At 46.9% G+C, this 18989-nt stretch overlaps 3 protein-coding genes across 3 annotated transcripts; 1 reads left to right on the top strand and 2 right to left on the bottom strand.

The window, feature by feature from the left end:
• Positions 1-1573: 1573 nt before the first annotated feature.
• Positions 1574-3191, bottom strand: N7503_005075 (MFS transporter; the record flags this gene model as incomplete). The annotated part of the gene is made up of 3 exons (XM_057064622.1): positions 1574-2569; positions 2622-3008; positions 3069-3191. The coding sequence occupies 3 exons, from the start codon at positions 3189-3191 to the stop codon at positions 1574-1576; spliced, it is 1506 nt and encodes a 501-aa protein (XP_056922365.1).
• A 1605-nt stretch (positions 3192-4796) lies between these two features.
• N7503_005074 (uncharacterized protein) lies at positions 4797-5297 on the bottom strand (the record flags this gene model as incomplete). Its single annotated transcript, XM_057064621.1, has 1 exon — positions 4797-5297. One exon carries the CDS (start codon positions 5295-5297, stop codon positions 4797-4799), a length of 501 nt encoding a protein of 166 aa, XP_056922364.1.
• Positions 5298-12499: 7202 nt separating this feature from the next.
• N7503_005073 (putative nuclear localization protein) lies at positions 12500-15267 on the top strand. The gene is made up of 3 exons (XM_057064620.1): positions 12500-12848; positions 13045-13155; positions 13298-15267. Exons 1-3 carry the CDS (start codon positions 12749-12751, stop codon positions 15157-15159), a joined length of 2073 nt encoding a protein of 690 aa, XP_056922363.1. The 5' UTR covers positions 12500-12748; the 3' UTR covers positions 15160-15267.
• The last annotated feature ends 3722 nt before the right edge of the window (positions 15268-18989 follow it).

Genomic DNA, 18989 nt, shown 5'->3' with positions numbered 1-18989 from the left:
AATATAACAGAATTTATTGACTGGGCTGTATCAAGGAGACTGCCGGTTGCATATGCACTATAGAGGCTTGAGAATCTTGGGTTAATCGCTTAAAAGGGTGACACTACTACGATCGCTACCACGACTCGACTGGCAAGCTTTTCAAGAAGAGGTTCAAAATCTCTCTAAACTGGCTTGTGTTTTATCCGCGCTGAGAGGGATGATTGGTCTTTGTACCATTATAATTCTTTGATATAAAAGGCGAAGTGAAAGGTCTGCAAGTGGACAAGCCGGATATTCGCTCGCATTTGTCAATGCTTTATGTACCACTGCTGAAAAAAGTCCTCTTTCTTAGCCTGTTTTCGATATGTTAGAATGATATTAAAAAATGCTTAGTATAAAAGTAAATATCTACCCGCACACCTAAGTTACTAAAGACAATACAATCTCACACAAGCCTTCAATTCTCATAGCCCTGGCCTTAGACCGAAGCATCTTGGCTTCACGTTGGACACTTGAGGTTTGTTGACCGAGTTGTCCAGGTGCCTTTGAGAAATCTAATTGTTGTAGGTAGACTGAGTTGCTAGAAACCATTGCAGGGATATACCGATAGCGGACCGAATATTCACCTGAGCTTTATCACATCACGCAAACAACCCATGCATAAGTGTCATGTGATTGCAGCCTATGTCTCCTAAGGTTGACATTGAGTACGCTCATTTGTCTTTACCTTGAAGTATCTAGTTCATCTCATCAATTACTGCCACCTCCCGTCCATTTAGCTGCAGTTCTCTATTAGCCAAAACTCTTGAAGTTAAAGGCGATCTTTGCCTTCCAAATATCAAACCAATCCACCTGCTCTATGTGTCTGCATTCGAAGACCGAAACATCGATGTCGGTCAATGAGCATACATCTGACCCACCGATGGCAATGCCCAAAAGGTCCACCCCTGTACCCCAATATACACCAGTTCAAGAAGGCAAAACAGCTGTTCTTTCTGTAAGCCAGGGATGTATCATCACTGCAGAGGGAAGGGAAGGGAAGTGGGTGTACTACCGTGGGAGAACCGTGATGTGCAGAAATGGAAAATCGAGATGAAAGATGGACGCTATTCCTTCCCGAAATATACACAGTGGCATGCTCCTTGGTCTCCATTCCTTTGGCAACGTCGTCGCGGGTGTTCCAAAGATTAACGAATGGGAATTATTCACCTTGGATCCTGTGGATGGCGGTTACAAATTTACGGTACATAATTACTGGCTGTGGAGCACCGGGGCTCTCTTACGACCTACTCTCACGAATCGTCTCACGTATTCTTCAGAAGGAGGAAGCTTTAGCCCTATTAATATCGAATATGTTGATTGCTGATAGTGGGTGGGAGACAAGCAAAAGAGGGGTAACGGGGTTGTACTTTCGCCCCTTCGATGTTCTTTCGTTTCCTATCACACACCAATACTTGGATTTTCTTTCTGGAACAAAGAACGGAGTTGTTCTTCTAATAATGCGAGAGTTTCAGAAATTCATATAAAATTCCGTTGAGAATCAGATCTACTCACTCTAGCCAACGCACCAATTTTCCCGATTGGCAAATCCTCACCTCTTCTTCCCCAAGGCTCTCAGCTTCGGCCCCCAAATCCACAACAACAGTGGTGTCGGCACCCCAAGAGCGATAAATACAAAACCCAACAAACTATTCCCCCATCCATAACCAAGCCGATTATACATCTGTGGCGCAAATATGGGGAAAGCAAACCCACACATATTTGAAAGCATCCGAGAAGCAGCATTAGCAGACGCAGCATGCTCAATCTCATCCAAGAGATACGCCAACATGCCTTGCGTAACAATAAAGCTTCCACACGTATAAATGGCAGCACCGGCATCAACCATCACCCAAGACATGGTTTTATTGGCAGACCATCCATACCAGAAAAGACCAATGGGAACCAGCATAACGCCTGGCACCAAAAAGGGGGCCCGGTATTCAGGACTGGCTTGGCCTTTGTTCCTCTTCCGGAGTTTTCGATAAATCCAGTCCATTCCATAGCCCCCAGCTTGTGTTGCGATTGTTGTACCGATGGCTATAGCGATGTAGTTTAGGCTACTAATCGTTTCGCTTTCGTTGTATCTATCAGTCCACAAGCTGGCGTAGGTGGAAAGCATCAAGCAGTAGACCCCAAAGTTTAAGGAGACAATGAGCGATACAGCTTGAATCAGAGGTCTTTTTACCAGTAGGAGAATCGGGCGCAGAATGCTAGGTTTCAGCCTCTTGGATAAATCCCGGTAGAAGACCTTGACCTTCACCACTTTGGATGATGGTAGAGACGGATCGTGTCGCTGGGCTGCAGCTTTACGACGAAGCAAGGTCGGCGTATAAGTCTCAACGAATAACATGAGACCAACAAGAGTGATGGCAGCTTCAAAAAGTGAGAGAATCCAAAAAGACCACTCCCACCTTAGGTTTTGAGAAATCACTCCGCCCAAGATTGGTCCTATGGCCGGACCTAGGTAAGGAATGAAGGTGGCGATAGCCAAAGACTTCCCTCTGTGCTCAGCACGATAAATATCTGTAAGCACAGATGAATTGAGCTAGAATGGAGACTCAGCGCATGTTAATTTTCTGGGTGCCATGGTGATTTACCGTTGTCCCCACACTAGCCCCAGACCCTGCCATAAAACGTCCAACAATCATCATCCCACTAGAGTGACCGACAGGACATAATGAGTTCCAAAGAATATACCACGAGTTGCAGATGATCCATATCCTTTTTCGGCCGTACATTTCGGATAGTGCGGCGATAAGGAAGGGAGCAAATGCAAGTCCAAGGACGAAAATGGAAAACGTAATTTGCATTTCTGAAGATCCCATATGCAAATCCTGGGCGATTGTTGACAAAGATGGGGCTACTATACTTGTCGTCATGATGGTGACAAGTTGGCCCATTGAGACAATGATGGCCACGGTGATTTTGCGAGTAGAAGACCAGTTATATGGATCTTGAGGATCAGAGGGGCCGTCCCAGGTGCTCTGGTCATGGTAAATATCTTGCTAGAATGGTCAAGGGCTAATTTGTTGCTTTATACTTACACCGTGTTCTTTCAGGAGGGCATTCAATCGGTTTTGTTGTTCTAGTTGCTCGAGTTCCTCCTCGGTCGGTTCGATAGTTATCCCGAGCACTGGGGCTTTCTCGACATCTAGGGTAGCCGTCATTGTCTAGGTAAATTTGAATTCGATCAGTAACTCTCAATTTGGTTCCTGTCTGGTCCAAATATTTATTCAATTTTGCTAGGTATTTATTGTGATTCATGGTCAACGCCTCACGAGCTATAAAACCGAGCTCCGAGCTCCGAGCCAAAGCCGACTATCATCATTCTAGATGTTATACGACCTAGGTTATCAGACTGGCTTGAGACAGAGATAATGATCCTTCGCGGGTCTGTTGAATTTTATCTCGGCTTTGTATTATCACGCAAGAACGGCTTGCCTTTCCCCGCTCAATCACTCGGTTGCTAGACCGAACCATTCTTCCCGCTCTTGACAGCCAATGTTAAATTCTCTCTGCACCGTTATCATATCCGAGCACTCATTCATATTAAGAGCATAAATTCCTGTATTCTTGTAAACTCTCGGTGTTCTATATCTCATGTCACATACTTTCGAAATCCTGACATCAGCCAAGATTTCTTTCAAAGTTGTGAAGAACGATTGGTCACTTCTTTCACTGTTTAGCCTCCGTATGCTTTTCATTGGTAAGTTTGTGCCGCTCGGTTCATGGCTGTCTGGCTTGGGACCTCAGATCTGGTTTAATGTTGGATCAAATACGTATCGCGTCATATAGAGGCCAACTTCCATTGCTAGTCAAATCAAGAGTTCCGGATAGACTATAGTATATGTACATAATATACAGTTGGTTTTTAATGACGCTGTTATGATGGGCTCTAAATGAGAGGCGGTCCGAGGAATAATTGCGTTTCTGCGCTTTCATTGGTGGCTTGGTGAAGCGACTGAGAATTATACACCTGATATTCATACGCACCATCGGAATTTCCAAATCAAGCAAATCCTTCAAGGTAGGTGGCAACTAATAATTTAACATAGTGGCGTTCAATTCTTGACGAGATCTAATTTTCCAAATCATGAATAGTGCATACGATGGAGTATGATTCCAAAGTGAGGCGGAAAAAAATCCACCCAATGATGAGGCGTCTCGAGCCTCAAGGTACACTAAAGTGGGGACCGCAGCGACCGTGCAGCTCGACAGCCTTCGAAAGCTTTCGACAGCTTCCAATTATCTAGCGCGTCAAAGGTACAGGGTCTGAAAAAAGCACTAGACAATAAAGACAGCATGAAAGTACCTCTGAGGGAGTTGTTACTAAATATAATCGAGATTTTTGCCGCTGCTCCTCAAGTGGTGATTGTGATCACCTTATTCAATACTCCAATAGGCATTACTATAAGCGGTAATTGATATGATCCCCACTCTTTTCCACACGGGTCAGATGATCCTAGTGAGTCAGATGCAAGGTAAAAAGATGCAAGAAATCTGGGGAATTTGGGGAATTAAGAAACTAGGGGCAGTGACGTCTAGAAAATGGGTTTCAGATTACAAGGAGAGAAAACGAATTTTGACCAGCAAAAAAATTGGGTTTGTGAATTAAGTGGATATAGCCTATATACAGGATCCAATTTTGAGTCTATCATCAAGTAGTCGTCATAACATCAATAAGTCGTAAATGGTCGGGTTGAAGGTGCCGAAAGAATCGGTGGCGTAGAGGTGGAGAAAGGTGAGGGTGGCATGTTGAAAGGATTCTCGCCCTAGGCGGCAATGGGTTGGACGGTAACAGCACATAGATTGCGATCCATGTATTTTTCGGAAAGATCACTCTCAGGCAGGATCTCAGATGATGTGATGAGAGGTTCTTTGTCTTCGGGCGTAATTTGCACCGTAACGATGGTGTTTTGGGATTTTTGGGACTTTTGTCTCAGCTTGATCTCGTTCATCTTCTTGTGGTCGAAATCGTCCTCAGACTCGGACTCGGACTCCTCGAATTCAAAGGAGCTAATGCGAGACTTCATGTCGTTCTCGGTCCAGAGGACGGAACCGCAGTGTAGACGGAAGTGTGCTACACAGCGGCGAAGGTCTGGGTCTGGAGCAGTAGCTTCACGGGCCAATTTCTCCTTGGAGATGACCGTGAGCTTGTATGGGAGGGCATTGCGGTTTGCCATGGGGGGCCAACGCTTTCTGGTGTTCTTTTGGAAAGCGAGGAGAGAGGGTCGTTGTGGTGGCGTAGCGGGAGTGCCGTTGGCAACAGTCATTATGGGCGACTGCTTTATTGTGGGGTTTATATAGATTTTGATGGAAATTGATTAAACCCAGGTCTCGATTATGCAGAGTAGATTTATGCGGTGGTGAATTGGTTTAGACTCGAAAGGAGAGGAGGTAAAACAAAAAGCTAGGGAGTAGGAAGACACGGAGTTTTATACGGACAGATCTGCAGCGAACCTGGCTCCCAAAAAGAATCTTTCAAGCGGGTCACCAGGACTGGCCCCACTGTGCACATCCGGGTACCCGTTCTAGACCATGGTCCAGCGCCTGGATGGCTTCCACGCTAAACTACTTCTCTGTTTTCCACGTCCACAAACCTGATCTTTGCCAATGCACCACTCCATTGACCCCGCTTAGGGAGAATCGATCGAGACTCCAGACTTGGTTTACCTTTCCCCTTGTCTGCATCTATCCTCAGGCCCTAAACAGGAAATGGGAGACATCCTTTGGGGCCGGCTACATGAAGGCAAAAACGGCTGTTCGATCCCTCCAGAAGTGGGTCTTTGTGGGCTCTGGACCCAGTTTTATTGATCAGACGATGCCACGAAAAATTTTCCAGTGGAGACCCTTCGTAGCTTATCTTCCTTTTTACTTCGAGAATAGAAACGCCACTCGGCGAACCTGCTATGAACACTCACGATCTCCACGGGTTACCGAGTCTGGAAGGCCGAACCCCCTCAACATCGTGAAACCTTCGCATGCGGCACCGTGCGCCGTCAACGGCGATTTGGTTTCGTCTTTCACTCGAGTCAAGATCATACCCTCAATTCAAATTCCCTTGGTTCTTTGATTCCTCCTACTTTATGAATATCCTATGAAAATCCTTAGCAAAGAACCACGGTTCTATTTTTCCTTGACTCAACAGGCGGAGTCCAGATCATCGTGAGGAAGCACCCCTGAAATGGCGTGCTATGACTCAGCATTCCTTGGCGAACTTCCATTCTATCAAATTCCTCCGTGGAAGTACCAAGTTCCACTCAAACTCCACTCTGGCTTTTTTCCCATTCACTGACACAGCCTTCTCCGCACCCCAATTGCCCCATGGCACGACTACTTTTCTAGAAATATCCATGCCTCGCCTCAGCTCACGAGGTTGAAACGTGTCCATCTTCCGATGGAAGATCGTCACCTCCTGGTCGCGAATTATCGTGGTTCCAAGGGGGTCAATATTGCTCAGATGATCTTCCTTCACCGCTTGGTAATAATATTGGGCGAGACGCCCTCGACCCCACTCACTCTGCGTTGTCCGCAAACGGGGTCTACGGACCCGAAAATCGCTACTTTACTAATGTTATTGATCATCGCTTTACAACGTACGTCTTCGTCCGCGACCAAAAATCAGAAACAAGTCAGCCCACGTTGTACGTTTGATGTACTGTAGCAATGGTTCATTGTCTACTCGAAAATGTTTCACAAACAGATCCGACCCTGCCGATCACGAAAATCGAAGAACGGACCCTCAAGAACACTAACAGCAAAACAAAAGCAAAAATGAATACAATGCTGCGATTCGAATGCACTCACTAGCGTCGAACTCTACTAACAAATTGCAATGAATCACCACTTCTTCCCCGCCATCTCTATAGGTGAAAAAAGTATTCACGTGGACCACGATTCCCGCGCGGGCCTTCTTCACGACGCCTTCTCCGTGCATACCCCAGTATGTCCGTCCTTGGCGGCAATATGCCGCTTTTCCGGCATACACATCCTGGTTTGAGAAATCAAGAAATTTTAGCGGACCAGGTCGGAAATTGGGATCATGGGAACATTGAACGGCCCTTTCTTGCCAAATCGAGAGCTCTAACAGACCTGCTTGATGTTGAGAGTAGTGCAGTTTACCAATGATATTGAAAGTTACACCGACTGGAGTATTAGATGCAAGGCGACATGTCCAAGTCAATATGGGAACACGAGTGAGGCGCCCGGCATTCAGCAATAAGGCTTTGATTCGTCCAACCTATTCGTGTTGAAGCTCACACCCTGCCTATGGACGCGGTCGCTTTGCAACATGTTGTTACGCCATGCTCTCGATCCTCATTTCTGGGAGCAGACATTCATCATGTCTCAGCTCCTCAAAATACTACCGCTAGACGATTCTGCTGTTCATCCATCTCTCTATTTGATCATATTCGCGACGTGCTTTAGTTGTTGATAATCTACAAATAGCAGTACTCATTCCTTCAGCTTCTTGTGTTTCTTTTCTCTCCCTCGTGGTCATTATTTTTAGTTGGCTTCTCATAGAACAAGCCGACAACAAGGAATGAAAGGGCCAATCTGCCTCGCAGAAAGAACGTCCTGCTCACTTTGATAGATGCTTTCTGCTAATTGCTTTACAATCCAGACCTCCCTGAGGCTTCATTGATATCATCAATATGTTCATGTTCTTGAAGTATGGTTCCCTCTGTTGTTTGTACTAACAATTGCTATTCAATGACTAGCAACCTCAAGTTGCCCAACCTTGGAAAAAGAGCGGAGTGTTTCAATGTTCCAATATCTTGTGCATAGCAAGTCACCTCTCCCAATCAGATCCTCTTCTACAAATTAGATACAACTCAGTCGCGATTACGCTTTATCCTTAAATCTTTATGTCCTTCTTTGTAATCATTAACACATGAACGACTAAAGCCCTAGCGCTACCTTTAGTCTTGTTTTATATCCCTGGAAGAACGGAAATTCCCTATAGTGGGTACTTCTGGATCTGCTTTAACGCTTTGTCGGGACAAGACGTTGCTACGCATGGATCGGGGATATGCATCATCTACCTAACGGTTTATTCATGCATGGATGATGGTGTGTTAGCGTCTGATCCCAAGATTTAAGCAACATCGGCGATACTGCCAAGTGATATCTAACGCCAAGATTCAGTATATTGGCCGATTATTCATCTTTTTCGTTCCTATTACTTTTGCCTATCTTGCTGATCACCCAGATATCTGCTACAGCACATCAAACCCAGATAGGGATATTCGTATTGGTTGATAGGCGCATTGGGCATCCACATCTGTGTTGCAATATTAGATTCCAAGCACCAACACGCCATCTCGGATAGGCAACGAGGGGCTCCAACGGCCAACGGAGTAATCCCAGTGTGGAATACTCCGAGATTCATATGTACCGGCAGTCAGGATCTAAACGCAGTGCATGATCATGTTCATTCTCTACCCTAAGGAGCCACCCACTTAGGCATGTTAATCTCCCCAAACCCTGAAAAATCTAGCATTCTCAAGGCCTACCTAGTCCGTTTCTGCATGATAGCGAATGACTTCCTCAACGTCGCCTCGCAAATCCTGATCTACCGGTCATGGGTCCTAATTAGCCCCGCCCCATGCACGTCGCCTCCCGGCTTTCCTGCAACCTGAAACGTCCCTAGCTCCCACTAATGCATGGACGCGACCGACCATTCCACGTCTGGGAACATTCCCTGTATTATCACCTCGCTAACATGGATCTTCAGCCAGCGTAAGCTCGCTTCCCACGATCCCGCTCGGCACGTCTGAGAAATCAGATTTAAACTTAAGTTCAAAGCTGAGGCCTGGTACACAAGCTATCATGAAATCCTCCGTTCCATCCTCGGGTGTAAGAACTTAACCCAGAGACTCGGGGCACATCAGTCAGGCCTAATGTATTCGAGAGATGAGAGAGGGGAATGGACCACTAGGACTGCTTTACTTGGAGTTGGATATCCTCCCCTGTGGAGACTTCTATGATCTACGTTAATATAGACTGATTGGGATAGGTATAGACGGTAGGCACGGCGAATTGTCTTGTCCCAGTGATATTCTGCTCAAGATAAATAGAGTTTGGGTTCTGAACGTTTGGGTTCTGAACGGTTGAGGCTGTTTCCAAGCAGTTCTAAAGTCTCTAGTCCTGTGATAGATCAGCATAAGCCTGGATTTTTTTCTGTACGCCTTTTATTCTTGCCCTTGGGTGCCCTATTCGAGCCCGAGATGCAACGTGGATCGCGTGGCTTATTTTCCTCCGAATCGCAACTCTACGTCCCGATATCAAGCATACGTCCGTTCTAGTGAAAGCATGGTAGAGAAACAGAAACAAGGACAGGAAGGAGCAAGAGAGACAACAAAGAGACAGAAAATCCACAGAAACAGGGAACTGCAAAATGCGAAAATGCGAAAATCCCAAATGGAGATAACAAGGCAAAGGAAAAAGAAACCCCTCGATTACTTCCGTGGCTCTGTGGCGCGCGTGATGAACATGTCCGCATGCCACGAGCTTCCTTGCTTTCCATTTTCCTGTCGAATGAGACCTCGCTTCGCCTCGTGAATCGCCGTTTCCGGCTATGCCATGGTGTTGGAATAGGTCAGGATCTGCGTCCTTTGTAGATGTTGCCTTGCTATTCATTTCATCAAGTCTCGGTTAGATGGGATTGTAAGCTAGGAAGCTTTTTTCTGTGATGAGGCACTTTTGTTAATTTGCCACTTCTCGTCTTGGTACCTGGTGCTCCCGTTGCATTTGGAAAGAGGCACCGGAGTCCCTTACGTGAGCCTTTGGAATCAGCCCACAACAAAGAATGTGCTGATGGCGTCTGTCAACTTGTCATGGTCTATCTCATCGAGCTGACGAATGTGGCTATTCCTCTTCTGGTTGATAATTGTCTTCTGGTAGATAAGATGCCCCACATTTAGGCTGCTGAATATCTGGATTGCTGGGCCATCTAGAAGAAGCTTTTTGCATATCTATTGGTCAGCAATGCAACTGGTTGAAGAATGTAATTGAGATGAGGATTTCAGGATTTGATAGCATTAAGACCATATACGACCCTTCAAATATTAAGAGAACATATGGATATATGTCTTTTATATCGTGTATTCTGAGTATCATTACTCCGATCAGCCTCTTGCATACACATCAAATATATGGCCAACGCCGTTGGGGCTGCACGTTGCATGCCAAGGTACAGATTTGGTTAGGGACTGGCACTGCATCGATGCGAGCACCTAGCACGAGGGCATCAGGCTTTTCCAAAATCGGGACCTGCAGAGTCACCTTTTGTCTATTCCAAAATCCCAGAGTTGCGTTCCCTCTGTGTGACGAGGCGGCCATCTGCCGAAGCCCAGTGTGTAAACGACAACGCCACAAGTCGGTTGTTGTGAGACCAACCCCATGAAACGCAAAGGCTGGTTACTATTTCCGTTTTGGACGGCGTACATTGCGATGCCTTGGGTAGTCGGAGCGTCGTTTATTGTGTAACGCTGTGCGTCTTGACCGACCTTGTAGGACGTTCGGTCTATCAGAGCCTAGCGGAGATCGCGCGTCTAGGGTATTTGGAATTAGCTTCCTATTGCACGCATGGACCGTTGATCGTCTCAAGTGACCGTCCTCTTCTGGGTCATCTGCTGCTCGAGGGTACGCGCTAGGCTCCTCCCGTGCAGATTCAAAACCGACCATTCCAACCCTGGGGTGAGAGCCGATGGTAGAGTTATGTATAGGATCCATGGATTAGATGTGAAATGATACCACATCAAGTTCTTTGTTTCCCTCAAGTTTCATACCCTGATCACCACCGCTCATGATTGTGTCGACTTGTACTCGGAGTGTCCAATTCTGGATCTCCGCGGTATTGTTCCAGGCGCACGAGCATCCATTACCGTGATTGACTAATTCACATTCGTTAACTCTTCTCCGGCTGACAAGATGCGGCCTGAGCTCACCATGGAACTCTCTCGGTCTTTTTTTTAGTTCACGGATCTCAATACCAAAGCCCCTCTTTGGTTTTTTCTTTTTCTCCGGTGGATTATCGCCCGACAGGATTGGCACAAAAATCAAATACCTCTTTGCACTGAATCAGTTGCATTTGGCCCCCATTTGTGCTCCGATATAATCCGATTGACCCTTTCTCTCGTCCTGCAGAAACAGGTCCCATGCCCATTTCGTTTCTGCATAATCAGTATAGAATAAGACTATATCCTCTTGCAAGAATTCAAACCCCGATGGCACTTACTATCCCGATAATTCCATTTGAATCTCTCTCTTTTTCAAATCGGATCGTGATTCCCATGGTAGTTTTTAAGACACCTCAAGTTACACAGTCCCAGGCTGGGCGCCATCCAAAGGCGGGAAAACCTATCACAGTGATAGCTTCCCTGGTTGTGTGATGACGGCGTGAAGAGTCAAACAGCTGGGAGGGGCGTGTAAAAGGGCTTTATAGTCTAGAGCTTGGGTATATAGGTCCGAAATTTAGGACTTTTAGCAACCTTTTTCTTAGTCTTTTAGAACCTACAATCCCATGATTGGATCCTCCCGCAAGTACTACCAAAGATCAACTTTACTGCATCTGTACGACGGTTACTCCCTAAATCTTGTTCCTTTTTTCTTTTTCTTATGAGTCTCTTACTCAATATATTTCTTAGGGTCCATCTCTGCCAACCCCATCGGTATTTCGATCGCTGTCCCACCTCGGGAAAATCACTCTTCGCTCGAGCCATCATTACTGGTCCCACTACGCAGGTTCCTATTTGTTTTGCCAAAGCCTTGAACCCCTGGCCCCGCGCCATACCCGCGCCCCTCCCAGAACAAAAAGAACTCCCCGTCCCCTCCAGATCTGATCCTTTGTGGAATCGTGGTCAATATCCGATTCTTATGGTCTTACAACGTTGATTTTTGCTTCCTTCGGCCCCGCGGCTGATCCCGAATCCCCCCCTCGGGCTTTGATCCGCTTCAGAACCTGTTTTTGCGTCAAATTATCCTATGCCTTTTGGTTTCTTTATCGACTTTTTCTCTGCTTTTGGGTTTTATCTGATTTCTCTTTCCTTTTATTCCAATATTTGCTTATATCAGGGAAATCTCCCGCTGATCTGATTTGCTGTTGATCTTCTGGGAATCTTCTATGATACATGTTCATTCTGTGATCTGGCTCCCTCTTGCATTTACTCCAACTTCCCCATTCCCGTGACCAATCACGCGACGCATTCCACTCTGGCCCCTTGCACTTATTATACTTTTGGGTTTTGATTCTCTTTGAATATCCCTTAAAAGTGCGTGGTCTCCGCTTTGTTGGTCTGTGTGATCTGGAGATTTGCCTCCCCCCACCTCCTTCCCAAAAAAAAAGCCCTGAAGATTATCAAGTTTGAGACATTTTTCGCAAGGTCATATACTTCCTCACGTGGAAAGTTGATTCCTCAGGCCACCAAGGACCGAATGAAACTTCAGGCATTCACCAGGCAGCAATAAGGCACTACTACTCAACTCACCACTCACCGCCTCGCCCCTCTCAAAGTTCCAATCTTCCCAAACCCCCGGGATCATAGAGCTGCGTTGTTCACCTTTTCCCGTTGTGATCGACCTTACCCATCCTGCATGCAAGCCTAGTTTACCCGCCCTCTCTTTGCGCCACCCCCCATCGCGACCTGATTTCCTATCGGGCGCGTCCTTTGTTCTCTTTCCCGACGCGCGCCTCGGCCTCCAGGCCGTCTGATTTTCCACTATGTATGGCACGCCTCACTCCCTCTCAACGATGAACGGCATTGGAGGAGAGGTCGTCGATGGCTCGGGCACTATTGACCCGGCAAACCTGAGCAATTCAGGTATGTGACTTCTCTTACGTTCTTCCATCCTGTTCATAATGCCTCATCGCCCTACGTTCTCTTGCATTGGCCCATGTTTGGCTTTTCCGTCGCGGCTTGTCGCGCGTCGTCGGTACTTTGGATGACCGGTCGGCGAGGTTGCCTACATTCCCTGGGCTGTAATCCCCGTCACCTTCCAGACTGATGCCCCTCCTAGTCTCTGTTCTGCCGGTGCCATCTCCTGCAGAAGCAACCCCCCGTGGCATCAAGCGCACTCGCACTCCAGATCGTAGTGGGAATGGCCATACAGAAGGAGATCAGGATGATGGTATGTGCGCAATGGGGCGCCAGTTGCCTGGCATTTTGCTTTCGTGCTATTATGAGATTGCTACACTTCACGCTATTCTTATCGGTCGCATTTAGCATTGTATTGTATGACAGGGTATGCTGACCGAACGTATCCATTCCAGAGGACCAAGGTCGTCGCAAGCGAGGCCGTCCACCGAAGATTCCGCGGGCAACCTCTAACGACCATCCGGCTGGCACTCCGATTCAAACCCCACAGATGCAAGCTCGCCCGCTTCCCCAACATGCCGGATCGCCGATTCTTGCCTCTCCCCAAGACAAGACTACCCCGACAAAATCGCTGGTCAAGGCACTTCCAACGGTCCGAGACCACACATCTGATCAGCTGAACGAGGAAGGTGACGAATACATCCCAAAAGAATTCGATGAAGCGGGAGAGACCAAGGTCGATGCCATGGGATACTTGCAGGGCGCTCGCGAATATAAATGCCGGACCTTCCGTGTACCACATCGAGGCACCAAATTATTTATGTTGGCGACGGAGTGCGCAAGGGTATTGAACTATCGGGATTCGTACCTGTTGTTCAACAAGAATCGATCGTTGCACAAAATAATCGCATCGCAAGTCGAGAAGGATGATCTGATCCAACAAGATATTCTTCCCTATTCTTATCGGTCCCGGCAGATCGCGATTGTGTCGGCCCGTTCCATGTTCCGTCAATTCGGGAGCCGCGTCATTGTGAATGGTCGACGCGTTCGAGATGACTACTGGGAAAGCAAAGCGAGGAAACAGGGTTTCACCGAAGACGATCTAGCGGGTGAGAAGCGTCCGGGCGCCGCGAAGATTCGGGATGGCTCTGCGGTGGACCCTACATCTTCCAGCCTGCTGCCAGCCCTTCCCCATAATAATGTAATCTTCAGCAACACGGTCGAGCCACTGCCTCCTGGTCTCTCGTTGGATGTTTCAGACTCTCCCTCGCTGACGCAACTTCCTATGATCCATCTGGCGACAACGGATGACCCACGGTTGCGAGACTATAACGCCATTCCTCGTGCCCGCCAGGAGCTAACGGGACAAATCTACCACGATCGCAACCAGCCCAGTTCAGGCTCAGAGATCATCAACCAAGCCCAGCACGCAGCTGACTTCAACAAGACTCTGGGGGCACAGCGAAGCTTTCGCCGGAAGGGTTTGGATGAGTTCTACTCAAAGCCGCGTGAAGCCCCTGAGACAGAGGCCCAGTCTACTACTGCCCTTGAATCCGGTCTTTCTGTGTCACAGCCTATCCAACCTACACAAATCCCACCTACGGGTATGGGCAACCCAGCTCATGCGCAGCACGTCATGCCTCACCAGGCAACGATGATGCAAGGTCAACAGAACTTCCCTCAGCTGGCACATCAATCGACAGTGATTCAATCGCCAATTAGAGGAATGCCACCTGGCATGCAACCTAATCTCATGCACCAACGATCCAATCCATCTATGTCTGCTGGTGTCGGTCAAGCTCCCTATGGCTACCCTCCTCAACAGCAGGCTCAGCAGCAAATGTGGGGCCGGCCACCACCCCAGCCACAACAGTCGCCTATGTCTTCGAATCAGCAAGGTGTCAATATGGCTCAATACGCTCAGCAAATGGCTGCGGCTCCGCAGCAAGCACCGTCGCCTCTCCACCATGCTCAGCAGCCTCAGCAATCTCCCCGCAATGTGCCCCAGATGCCCCAGCAGTATCACCAGATGCAGCATCCACAGGCGCCGCAACAAGCTATGGGAGGCATGGGCTTCCCAGGTGGAAATCCGGCCGCTTACCAAGGTATGGCACGGGCAATGTATCCTCAAGCTCAAGGACAACCGGGTGGTCAGGCCTACATGGCTGCCAACCCTCAACAACAGGCCGGTATGGCAATGGGCATGGGTGCAGGTGGTATGCCGGGGTGGCCTACTGGCCCTGGTGCACAGATGCAACCTGGTCAACCCCAGCCAGGTCAGTCAGGAAGCCCATTGGGCGGATGGTCAGGCTACTAGATTTCGATTCGGCGCTATCTAGAGAGGGCGTTTTGTGGGGGTTTTTTTCTGCATCAGATACGCCGGTGATTTTGGGGTTTCCTATCTGTATCTCTCTTGGATTTCTGCTCGATGCTCTTATCAAACGCTCTCCGCTACTTTGTTTTCTCTTTGCCCTTGCATTGCACTTGTGTGACACTCCCTCGGGGGTGATTCGGAAATGTGAATCTGGGCCATTTACCTTATTATACCCTTTTTTTATGTTCGCGAGGCTCTCCTCAAATTAACTACTCCTTGCCTCTGTGTTTATCTACTTATGTCTGAGAATATTTTTCACGGCGTTATTACGAGTTATCGGGTGTTCATTCTATTGCTATTGCTACAGGAATATGAGTATGTATGTTGTTATTGTCTATTTCGTCTCCCATACATGGTCGATAGAGGGGGCGTCTATTCTCGCTGCGGAATCGGCGATTTGTTTTCATGAATTCGAGACATTGATTTACTTGTCCTCTTGACTACGGTCCTTTGCATTTTCCCCATGGTCCGTGTTTATTTTTTACATGTTTATTGCGTGTATTACCTTTTCTCGACCTGGAGCTGTGGCTGATACTTAATTTCTACTAAACCCATGTTCGGGGATCAACATCTGACAAGCTCAGCACCCCGGTCTTTTTCTCTTCTGCTCTCTATACTATGACCTCGGGACCATGTGTTATTTTTCGTATCAGGCACTTCGTTCCACTCACTCAGGTTAGCTCCAAATTGACAATGATACCTTGCTACGGTCTCAATATGATTCTCTGCATAGTAAGTCTGCTTGGCTCTGGTAGATTATCATTATTCACTTGATCGGCTGGATACATTCATTTGATCTTGCCTGTCTCTTTCTTATTCATAATCTTATTGCCTAGTCATTTTATTTCAATTTTGAAGAGGCAAAAAAAATCGCCCGGCCCTTAGTTGTGCGTGCGACAGATATATATATACATACACTGCCAAAAAATACCAAAAAAAGTCGTCCCCGGGAAGGCTCGAACTTCCAACCTCCTGATTAACAGTCAGACGCGCTAGCCAATTGCGCCACGGAGACTTATTTCATGAAAGAGGCAGACTGCTTTTGCTTATTGAAGCTGCAAAATACTACCCCAGTGCTTCCCAATTTGCCATGACTATAAAGGCTGACATCGACAATAATTTGATGTCTTTATTACACCTACTCAGGTGGCTTTCGGTCATCTAATTTCCGGGATCCTTTTGAACTTATGCTATACTTATATCTTCGTATATTTATTTTCCATGAATTTCAGAGTCCCATTTGTTTTATTGGGCTGATGGCCCCGCTGTTATCGCCTTGGTGGGTGAAATATATATTGTGAAGCCAAATAAATATCCGGGGTCGGTGTCTCATCGACGGACAGGGGCAACCAAAAGACACCACGAGAAGGAACAATCTAGGAATGAGTAAGCAACGGACATGTCGCCCTGGAATTCTCATGGATCAGACTTCGACGAATCGTTAAGCTCTCCCGAGCTTCTTCCTCAGTAGGTACTGAATTCTATCACACAGCCTTTCGACCTCCTGACTCACATCCACAAACAAACAAAGCTCCAGCAGCTCGGGCCTCCCTACGGTGACCAGTACCGACGAGCCCTTGAAATAAATGGCTTGAATGCTCCTGGCATGATACCAATGATGGGAAAAGTCATGCGCCGCTCTCTGGACCTGTGATGTGAGAGTCAAGAACTCTGCCACAAATGCGAACCACAGGACACAGGCTGATGCAGGCTGGTGCCGGTTACGGGGGTAATATACTGTCACAAGGAGACTTACCAAGATGGCGTCAATATGTCCAACTACTTACGTGTATTCCAACAAGCTATCTATGATAAGATCGCTCCATGGCTTCCCGCCCCTTTCCCCATCTTTGATTGTGCGTGGACTATGGTTCCGGCTTACGGTTCTGCGGCCTCTTTTCTGGCCGATGATCGAAAGTGTATTATACTAACACGTGCGGAGTGCTTCAGAAGATCTTATACGACCTGAAGCAGTCCCCAGGCGAGACACCCTTTTTGCTGAATATGACGCAAAAGACATATTAGACTACCAATTTGGAATGGGAGATGGTTTGTTCAGAATGCCGCTTCATTAAGGGAGGGATTCATGAGCAAGAAGCTGTGCAGGAACATTATCAGAATGCTCATGGACTCAAATAAGGTATGGATTCTCTCTCTCCTGTGTGTATGGATGATCCCCGATACTAATCTTATATGAATGTGGACTCATATCCAGTTCGGATCCAAATCCGCGAGAATCATTGCATCAGGATATCCCCCTAGTGGCGAAAGCTCCTGGCATGTTCAGCTCAAGAGACTGAGAATATTGACCATAGAATTTGTATGGAAACTGGATGGTGATTTTCAAGACACCAGAAGGTCCGTTTCATATGGTGCTGGATTCCTTGCCAAAATTACTCATGTTGTGATATATTAATTACATCATTTCTTCCTTCTTCTTCCCACTGAGTTTACCAACTCTTCATTGCGTTCGTCCCCGTGAAAGTAGTTGTGGTTAACAAGCTCAAACCCAGAAAACAACAATTATCCGCCCAAGGCACTTCGTTATATCCACTTTACGCCATCTATCCTGGCAAGCGAGCCATATCAAAATGAGGAAAAAAGCGAAATGCATCAATAAGGAGCAGATCAATTGCATATTATATGCATTCGTGAAGCCCAAAAGAACAAAGAACCAGACTGCTCAAATAGACTACTGCAAAAGGAAGCCCACTCGGGTGATGGTGGCAGTGAGGCGAAGAGTCCTCCCAAGACTTCGGTTGCGTTGGACATGATTTGTGTAGATGGGTTGGTCTTCGATTTGAACTTATAGATGGAACGCGGGGGCTGTCCCCTTTCGACTCGGATCGGGCTAAGAGAACAACAATGAATGAATGGATCGATTGATGGAAGAAAAAGCAGAATAGTATGGAAAATATCTCAAACATGGAGAGAAAGGGTTTCATTGGTTTGGGCCCCATATACTGACTAGGCAAGGCTGACATCGAAACCTACTAAGGTTACTTACTAAGGTTACTTACTGGTTAGAAAATGGACATCAAGATTGAGGTTCGGATTCAATTATTATCTGGGGATTATTAGATACAAGAAAGACTTCCAGTGATTATATTTTTCTTCTCTCTACCTCTGGATTCTTTACTGTAAATGAACGGACTATTTAATCCATCTAAAGTTCGGACGCAATTGCCATTGCTCCCTACCGTGAATCACAGCCCAAAGGAAAGTGAATAGCTAACACTCCAAAGTCATTGAGATACTCACAGAAACTCGGATGTTAAAAATAAAACTGCGTATTCCTCCAACGTATGATTAGCGAAATGGAATTTAAGTGCAAAACAGGCAGACTGGAAATAAGACCTTAGCGTGATATCAAATTGCCCATCCTTGAGGTGTGTTAGTCCAGCATTATAGTATATTGAACGCTAAAAAAGCCCATCAATTTTAGGTTCTTGCCAACACACAACAAAATTTATCTAGTGCCCTAGCGAAAGGTTTGACCTAGCCCTTGTTTTGCGATAACTTTATACTGTAAAAAGACAAAAAAAGCGTCCCCGGGAAGGCTCGAACTTCCAACCTCCTGATTAACAGTCAGACGCGCTAGCCAATTGCGCCACGGAGACTTGCTTATGATAGTCGGCAAATTTTGAGCATCATGATCCTGAGCTGATTTGGCTGGAGGTTAAGACCACAAAACTGTGCTTTAGGCGTGAAGGAGTTGTGATGCAACATGCCGACGATAGGAAGCTGAGTGGCAATATAAGCAGTTGTGGGGT

Source organism: Penicillium pulvis, assembly GCF_028828015.1.
Source record: "Penicillium pulvis strain IBT 33274 chromosome Unknown contig_23_segment0_segment0, whole genome shotgun sequence".
Classification (NCBI taxonomy): domain Eukaryota; kingdom Fungi; phylum Ascomycota; class Eurotiomycetes; order Eurotiales; family Aspergillaceae; genus Penicillium; species Penicillium pulvis.
This window is presented reverse-complemented; position numbering and strand designations above follow the sequence as displayed.